Source organism: Vulpes lagopus, chromosome 14, assembly GCF_018345385.1.
Source record: "Vulpes lagopus strain Blue_001 chromosome 14, ASM1834538v1, whole genome shotgun sequence".
Taxonomy (NCBI): Eukaryota; Metazoa; Chordata; class Mammalia; order Carnivora; family Canidae; genus Vulpes; species Vulpes lagopus.
In genome coordinates, this window is record NC_054837.1 from 21,509,679 (window position 1) to 21,519,288 (window position 9,610).

General features: G+C 47.4%; 1 protein-coding gene across 1 annotated transcript in view; it reads right to left on the reverse strand.

The window, feature by feature from the left end:
• Positions 1-9,345, reverse strand: part of SRRM4 (serine/arginine repetitive matrix 4) — a 149,695-nt gene extending 140,350 nt beyond the window's left edge. Inside the window, exon 1 of the mRNA XM_041729160.1 lies at positions 8,879-9,345. Within this exon, the coding sequence (XP_041585094.1) occupies positions 8,879-9,009 (131 nt within the window). The 5' untranslated portion in view covers positions 9,010-9,345. The remainder of the gene's footprint in view (positions 1-8,878) is intronic.
• Positions 9,346-9,610: the final 265 nt, after the last annotated feature.

The following is a 9,610-nucleotide window of genomic DNA, read 5'->3' on the forward strand; positions in this document are numbered from 1 at the left end:
AGGTGAAAGAGATTCACCAATGAGCACACAGACATAGTCTCCATCCCCATGATGCTTTCAGTCTCTTAGAGGTACACTTTAATAATGATCTCACAAATCAATATAAAATCACAAGCATGTTGAGAACCAAGAGAGGTACTGCCATAAGAAAGTCTGCAATTCAAGGTATGATGTAGTCTAGAGCACTGTGGAAGGAATCCCTAATGAAATGACATTTGAGCTGAGATCTGAAAGTGCAGTAGGTATAAATTAGGCACTAGGAGAGAGGGAGAGCCTTCCTGGCATCATGTGCAAAGGCCCGGTGGCAGAAAGGGCATGGGAAAATTGAGTGACAGAAAGGACAGGGGTGTGGACAAACAGAGGGAGGGAGGGAGGGGCAACACTTCAGAAACAATATTGAGGGGTAGGCAGACAGACACTGAACTGGAGAGTCTTTAGGCCTTAGGAGGGGGCGGGTAGCTCTGTATTCTACAAACCAAAGGACAGTGATGGAGGGTTTTAGATGATGGAGGGTGTGTGTATGGTCTGACTTGCCTTTCAAAAAGGTTCTTCTGGTTTGATGGGGAGAATGGGTAAGGAGGGTCAGGACAGAGAAAGACAACATTACAGAGAATGGTGTGAGTTGGGATTATAACAATAGCTATTGCCTAAGTGGATTGGGCATAAAATAAGATGAGCAAAATGAAACAAATACACCCACAAACTTAAAAGCCAAACCATAGTGACAAGAGGTAGAGAAGAATGTAGTTGCAATCACGCAGACCCGAGTTTAGATCCTAGCTTTACCTCTTACAAACTGGGTGACCTTGGACATGACGCACCCCACCACCTCCCTGGTCTCAGCTGTTCCTCCTCTGCAAAGTGGACTAGACTATACACACATCAGTCGAGAGCTCTGGGTTCTCATCCCAACTCTGACTCTTACCAGCCAGCGGTCCTTGAGCAGGTTAATTCTGCTCTTTGAGCCTCGGTTTCTCACCAATAAACAACCTTTAAAATACTTGTCTCCCAGAGTTACTGTGAAGATGGAATCAGGCAACAGATAAAACATGATTGCTTATTAGCACAGGGCTGGGCATATAATGACATAAGGAGCTTGGCATCCACTTTCTACTGTGAGCGAGTGTGCACACACACCATGAATCCACACTCTTCAGGCCCAGATGGCACCTCTCACCTCAGAGGAGTGGTGACTTGTCTTGTAAAATTCCAGCTCACTTGCATAAGCTTAACTTTTAATGAAGCCAGAGAACAGTGATCCACTGGTGTTTCTGCTCAGCGAAGCTGTCAGCGGGAGGTAAGCCCAGGGAATCCGGCAACGAGGGGATTCTCCCGATGTGAGAAACATTTGCGTCCAGAGGATCTTAATATTTGTTTTGAACAGACACATGTAGACGTGAATTACTTAATGACTGTTTTAGGGTTCGGCATTGTTCTGTATTTGGTTTGGCTTTGTCTCTATGACATCTTAATTCGTGTTTTATTTCACGGAGCTGCGCACACAGGCTGTGGCATATGGGAACTCCCTCAGCAAAATCTCAAATGAAGATGGGGGGAAGGGGGGGTAGGGAGAGAGAGAGGGACACCAAGAGTAAGCAGACTGTAGCTTCAAAGGTGTGCAGTGAAGGGGGGCGGCTGGGTGAGAGGGATAGTCTAGATTTGCACGCATGAATATGAGATAGACCAAACCCTCACCGTCCGTCATGGGAACAAGATTTTCCACTGCTATTTGGAAGTCTAAACAGTGTGTTTTTCAATTTCCTAATCTGATTGATCACAATCAGAGAGATTGTAAATTTCATGCTTGTCCATAACACATGCAGGGACCAAGCTAAGCTTCTAACACTGCTATTCAAAGTCATCCTGGCTGTGTTTGAGTCAGACAGAAGAGCCAAATAGAAGCAGATCAGACATAGGACCCTGACTGAGAGGGAAGGAGCCCCCCTGTGATCCCCGTTCCTGCTCCCAGCCTAGGAGCCAAGGACCTGGGAAGTCCTTAACAGGCTTACGATGTTAATTGCTTAAAATGTTTCCTGCCTACATCTAGGGAATCATCCCCTGTTAGTCTTCCCCTCACTCACTCTGCTCCAACCATACTGACTTCCCTGCCATCTTTTAATACACCAAAGGCCCTGAGGTGGAGGCATGCTTCCACCTCAGGGCCTTTGCACTTGCTGTTCGCTCTGTCTCAAAAACCCTTCCCCCTTGGTGATCCTCATGGCTTGTTCTCTCCTTTCATCCAGGTCCCTGACCACTCCATCCAACAAAGAAGCCCCCATCCTCATCCTTTATCACTTTTCCCCTGCTTTATTCTTCTTTATAACACTTACTATAGCCTGACTGTATATGGCGTCTTCATTTATCACCTTTCTCCCTCACGAGAGCAGGGGCTTAGTGTCATTCACTGCTATATCAAGTAGGAGCTCAATAAAATTGTTCAATGAATGAAAGCATAATTTTATTTTTTAGCCACATGTGGCTCCTTCCTTTTTGTGGTTCATTCCCAGTAGCTTATTTTCTGTTTGACCTGAGTGGGCTCATTCTAATCCCCCATCATTGGTGGCTGCTCAAGGAATGCAAACTGGATTTTGTTCTAGCCAGAGCTGGACCATGAAGGACTAGAAACCTAATGGTCCACACCAGAGTCTGCATCCTTGAGCCAATGACAGAGGAGTTGGAAATTTTATACAAGAAAGGCAGTTCCTTTCCACAATCCCCCTTTATTAGCACTCACTCTGACTCCCCAATAGGTGACAGCCCCTCCAGAAAGTTTAAATTGCTTTTTCTTCTGGAGAGAAAAAAAAAAGGTGTCTTTTGAGACTCTGCTAGCAACAAAGGCCTTATTCATTCTGCTCATTCCTTGCATTTGTAGGTAAAATTGATGAAATAAATGAATCATTCCCATTTCACAGATCAGACCACTAAGGAGAACTGTGTGACTATAAGCAAGGGACTCCATGCCTCATGGAGGGTGCTTCCCTCCTCTGGTTTTCCACATCCCCTTTTCTTTATTCCCACCCACATTATAGTACTTAAGACAGTCTGCCTCATGTTGTCGGTACTGGTGTCTGTGCCCACCTTTGCCACTAAATTCTGCAGCCCTCCCAGGGAGAGACTGCATTTCATTCACCCTTTTCTCCTTGATGGGCCTGGCATGTAGTAATAATAAAAACTATAATTTGTTATTAATAGTAAGAACTAACATTGATGGAGCCCTTGCTCTGTGCCAAACAGCACTTTCCATAAATTAGCCCATTCAGTATTCTCAACAGCTCTTGGAGGGGGCTGCTACTATTAGCCCCATTTTATGGATGAAGAAACCAAGATGGAGAAGGTCAAGTTCTTGCCAAAAGTCACACCACATCTGCAAATGGTGAAGTGTCTGGAAATAGTAAAAGGAAACATGTATTTTTATTAGTGTGCCTTCAGGGTCTGTCAGATTTTTTTCAACAGATCTCCACATCTCGGTGGCTCTTTAGAGAATGCCAAAACCACATTTAGAAATGAATACAGAGCACTGGGGTGGTCAAGTGGGGAGGCCAAGGAACCCCAACCATCACCACCAAGCAACCCGTCCAGTTCCGGTGCTGAGGGGCGTGGCACTCTCTCCAGGCATCTCATCAGGCCGTGGGAACAGGAGCACTGTTTATGGACATCTCCCTCTGTGCCAGGCACTGTGCCATGTTCTTTCTATGAACGATCTGGTCCACTCCTCACTGCAATCCTGTGACATCAGTGTCTCACAGGTAGGCAAACTCAGGCATGGAGAGGCAAAGTGATTAGCAGAGTCCAGAGGCAAGAAGTAGCACAGCAGGATTTCAGCCTGACCTGAGCCGATCTGACTTCAGAGCCTAGGTTCTTCGCCATTCCACTCTCTCCCCCTCAAAAGTGTGCCCTGACACCTCAGAGAAATCTCAGTAACGAGCAATTAAACAACTCTGGTTTTGTTAAGGAGGGTAAAGCCAGCCAATCGGGAAGAAAGGATATTTTTAAAAATTTATTGTGCCCCTGCAGCATGCCTGAGGTGCTCACAAGAGCAGGAGGCGGGTGACCCAGGCTTCCTTCTGCATCACAGGAGTTAGGCTTTTAGGGGTGTTCCCCAGCCCCCGGCATTTTTTTTTGAGGTGGCCTGGAGTGGGGGTAGAGTTCATAGAGGCTCGCACAGGCCTGGAAAGCACTTCCAGGTGGCATTTGGTCCAACCTCCTGTATCCATACCAGCTGACATGTCTACTCGCCCAGCCAGACAGACATCTATACCCAGACAGCTTCATTCTGACACGGGTGCGACTTAAATCTCTCTGCAGAGTGTGCGTCTCTTAGGCTGTGTTGAGCAGAATCCCCAGCCTGTCAGGAATGGAGGTGGGGCTGGGAGAGAGCGAATCTGATACTGGATTTGGACCGCGTGTACTCATTCAATTAATGCATCCAACTTTCATTCAGTGTCTGCTGCAGCCCGAGAGTCTCTAAGACAGCACGGTTGCCAAGTGAAAACAGCCGTGTCAGAAATAATGCCCCCCACTGACCCCTGTACACCATTCAGCAAATTTCACCTTTCAGAAGGAGAAAGGTTTACCCCTAACAATAACTCTTTCCTGCGGGGGGAAAAAAACAAAAAACAAAAAACAAAAACCAAAAGCGATCATTCATCGCCAGGGCAAGCATTCTCCATGACCCCTCTGTACCTTGGTTTTTAACCACAGGCTGTCAAGAAATCCCCTCCCAGCTGCCCCTCACTCTGCTCCCGAGGACAGAGTCAGCACAAATGTGCTAACTGATCTCTTGGCACAAAGCGGAGTCTGGAATTAAATGATTCAAAGGCATTTTTCCTGCCTTACAATTTGGCCATCTTTCCCTTTATGCAGTAAAATCTCCCAATAGTTTGGAATTTATGATCCTTTGGACAGACCTGGGGCCGAAGTCTGCTTCTGGACTATTCTGCATAGAAAGGATTTTCGAAGAAAATTAATAGCTTGCCAAAAGAATTGTAAAGGCAATTGCTTATTCTATTTAAGAGGGCTGCCTTTCTAGACCTTTACAAACACTCCTGCATCCACAAACAATTGATATGCTAATTTCAAATGGTTTTTACATGTTCATTAGGTCTTTAGCTACTACTATTCGGTGATATGATTATTACACTTAGGTCTAGCCTCAGACACTTAAGTTTTCCACTTTGAGCATAAACTTTTTGGGTACAAACTTTCTGGACCAAACAAAAAAGAAAATTAATTAATGTCAGGAAAAATGACTGTATATCTTTGGTGGGGACAAAAGAGGGATCTCTTACTCTCCAACTATCTATCTTACGGATTCATGCTGACTGTCTTCCAGCCCATATAGGGCGAGGCTTCAGTATGGCCACCCTATACCCTCATTTGCCTGAGATGGGTTCCCGTTAGATCTTCCATCCTGGAATAACTACGCACAGCAATCCTGTCACTCTTGATAGGAATAATAAATTATATAGTCACTCTAGATTTGATGGAACTAGGGATTCAAAGTAATTTTCAAGGAGTTTGAGCCTTCTTTGGACTGGCAGTACCTGGTCATCTCTACACAAATGAAACGAATACTCCATGAGGATGTTATATCAATACATTCTGAATCTAGGTAATTCTTCACCAGCCCTACACCTCCTCACTAAAAAAGTCACATCAGAAAGCAGCTAACCTTCCCTCAGGGAAGAAAATTATGGGACCACTCCCACCCCACCTCCTGTGTATTAATTCCATCTCAATGCATTGCCTGTCAGGAGCTGAAATCCCACAATGTTTACTGCCAGCATCATTTGGGAGAGCAATGGGTAGGCACAAAGAACACAATACTGGAAGGAAATGTGGATTTCCTTTGGCCATTATAAACTGAGCTGTTTGTTTTAGAAGCAACGTCTATTAAGCAATCACTATGCGCCACACACTGTGGGAGGTGTTTTACCTGACTCAGTCCTCATAATTCAATGCCTGAGATGGCTACGATTATTATTTCTATTTCAAGCTGACAAAACAGGTTCAGCAAGGTAAAGCTTCTTGTCTAGGACACTCAGCTAAATGGTAGAACTGGAGCAGGAATCCAGGTTTGTCTGAAACTCAAGTCTGAGCTCTTAACCACTATGATATACTGCCTCCCACTCTGCTATAGTGTTCTGACATTTGAGTCAGACATCTGCTTGCAATTTGATACACATAAAGCTATTGCCTCATCAAGTATGCCTCATGGAGGGGGAGAGGAAGGCGGGGGGGGGTACTATGGGAGGCTTTCCTTGGAGTGTGATTGTATGATATGTGCATAGTGCTAAGAAATCAACCAATTGAATGGAAGCTTCTATCCTGGTACTAAATTATCTTCAGAGATAGACTTAAAATATCCTGGGGAAGTTCATTCAGATGAGGGGTAGCCCTCGTCTATAAACACATATTAAATGTGTAACCAAGGGAACTGGTTGGTGTTTCATCCAACCCCTCCCCCATCTTCCTACAGATCTGCTGCCTGTATGCTGGTCTTGACTCATGGAACTAAATGACATTTCTGATGAGATCAAGTCCCTAGACTGCCTCCAGAGGAAGCCACCGGGGCTCAGCTGATGCTATACCAGCGTCTCTGTCCCTTTCCTTCCTGAGAACTCAGCTTTGGAAACATGGTACTTTCACTGTTAAGTAAACATACAACATTAGAAAGGAGGTGGAAACTGACCTCACTGGATGTGGCTTGGATGAGGATGGGGATGATTTGGGTTTTATAGACAGTCTGTTGAAAGACGACTCAAACCCACCCTTCCCTGAAGACTTGAATACAAATGTTCCCCACTCACTTCCCACCCAAACTATAAAACTGGAATCTATCCTATCCAGCTATAAAACTGGAATCTATCCTACAGAGAGGCTACACCTGTTACAGAAGTAGCGAAGAGGGTCCTTCCCATATGACATAAATTAGGAGCTTATGACTCAGACTTTCACCCCAGGAGTGGTTTCCAAGAGAAAGGAGACCCAGGACGTTAAAAGACACCTAGAGGGAAATGACACCAGGGGGAGGAGGGCTGGCTATTGTTAAGAGTCTCAGATGCATTATGTTGGGATTTGTACAGTGCTACAGAAAGCATGAGGGTTAGGTGACTTTGGGCAATTCATATGATTGAGAATATGACTAAGAAAAGGGCATGACAGTAACAGACAGGCAAACGGTGAAGGTACCAAGTCAGGTGGACTTAGGCATTTTCTGTATTAAAATATCATCAGGAATCCGCTCTTCTCTTCCTGTAGCCCTGAAATATATGGCAGACTCTGGACCAAATGTCACACTAGTAGTTTTCAATGAAATTGTCTTTAGTTTCTTCTACAAGGGCATATTCTTTGGCCAACCCAGCACCTGATTTGCCAACAGGAGGTGCACTCCAAAGGTGGAGTGGATGGCTGAAACCCAGGAAGATAAAACTGCTGACGTCAAAACTCTCTACAAAGAACCTTTTTCCAAGCAGACAGACATCAGTTTCGGACGGCATTTGGTGTTCTGATTTCCCCTTCTCCAGACTGTGTCACAAGATGTCCCCTCCCTCCCATCTGCAAATACTGGTGGCTGCTGCTGCTTGCAGCCTACCACATCTTGCTTCTAGTCCACACATTCCCAACATGGGGAACCCATTTTTCTAAAGACTTGTGTGAGCTAGGTTCCTATCAGACTATGAAAAGTTGTCCAGCCTGAGTTTGATTCTTTAGATAGGATTCCCCGTCACCCACCCCGTACCCACTGGAAAGTTCAGATCCAGTTGTGCCAGAAAAGGCTTTCTGGTCTGAAGCACTTTCACAGACATGTTTTCAATCTACTCTCTGATGTAGCCAGCCAGGATTAATAAATCCTCCAAGTGGTCTCCTCTGGTCCACTTCTTTCTTTTTCTCCCACTGAACCACTCATCCAACACCAGCAAAAGATGAGTTTTCATATTGCCTTGGTTTTCCCTGAAAGAGGGCAGAGCCGCCTTCCTTTCATTTCAAACTCCTCTAAATTGAATGCTTCATGAAAAGAATTGGGTTTTCTCGGTCTTGGAATGTTCTCCCCAACCTCCTCTCCATTTTACCCCACATCCTCTTCTCTCCTTCTTTCTGCCTTTCTTTCTTTCCTTCCCTTAGTCCTCCCCATCACACTATTTTCACCATCTACAGGTCTGTTCTCCTTGAGTTCAAAGCAATCAGATCCTATTTGAAAGCCCAAATAAAACTCTTCCAAGATCATCTTCACGATCTTGGAAGGCTCCTCCCTGACTCTTGAGCTCGGAGTACTGGTTTTGGATGCTGGAGAGGAGAGAATTCAGCAGCAGTGGCAGCCAGAAAGGCGTGGAGGAGGGTGCTGTTTAGGGTGTATTTGAAGGAACAGCATATGGGGCTTTTGTCAAAATGTTCAGAGCTCGCTAGTTTTTGAGCTGAGTATAGAAATGTGCCGTTACCTCTGAACGCTGCTTGAGCTGGTTCAACCCTCATCTTCTCTTCTTGTACAACACTCCCAACCACCCCAAATCCACCATTCCTTTTGCCCACCCCCCCACCCCCCGTCCTCTGAGCTCTGATACCAAGAAAAGTTTCTTAGTTAAGTCCTAGCTCACCTACACCGCCCACCCTAAAGAAAGCAGAATCTCTCAAATAGCAGCTGCCAGGTCAGCAGACCATTGAGTGCTGCTCCCCCTAAAGAATCCCTGTCCCTTCTCACCAGCTTCCACCTCGCACAGGCAATTAGTTCCCATGTTCCAGCGGGAGACACCGAGCAGTGACGGGAAAAGACAAGCGCCCTGGCCCAGCTGCCTGCATCCACCCCTCAGGGCTCTGGGGCACACAGGCCAGGAAAGAAGGACCATCAGGCTCTCTCCCCTGTGAAGAAGGAGGTCATTACCTTGGCAGCGGCTTGCGGGCCGTGATACTGGCGACAATGATGCTCTCGGGACGCGGGGTGGCCACAGCTTTGAAGGTTCCTCGCCAGAACTTCTCGAAAAGCTGCTTCTCGCCTTGCTGAACGCTCGCCATAGCCTCCCCAAGGGGGCCGGGGCTCCCGGGCGCTGTCCGAAGTGCTGAAACGTGGATTCCAGACGGGGGCACACCCGGCGGCGGGCTCGGTCCGTGTGAAACCCAGAGGGGTGGGGTGGAAGAGATCGGGGTTCGGGGCGGGGGATGGGGCGCCTCAGCCCGGGCAGGCAGGGGAGAAAAGAGGTTGCTCTACCCTCTACGGTCTTTCTTCGCCTTCCGTGTGGTCTCTGGGCTGAGCCCGGAGCTTGCTGAGCCTCCGCGCCCCGGGCAGGGAAGGAGGGCGGGCTGCCTCGGCAGCGCCAGGCGAGGAGGCGGCGGGGTCGTCCGTGTGTGCGTGCGCGTGTGAGCTCAGGCGCGCCCGGGTTTTGTCTCTCGCACAATGTGACGTTGGAAGAGGAGGCTGGTCGCGCGAGCTGCACTTTCCTCCCCCCGCTCCGTCTCTCCTCCTCCCCACCAACTCCCTCCTCCTCCCGCACAGCCTCCCGCCGCCATCTGCATAACAAAAGCCCGCAGGTCCTGGGAGGAGAAAGGGCGGGGCGTGTGCCTGTCACCGGGGCCCCGCGGCACGGAGTTGCAGCGCTGACCCCTGCGAGGAGCAATC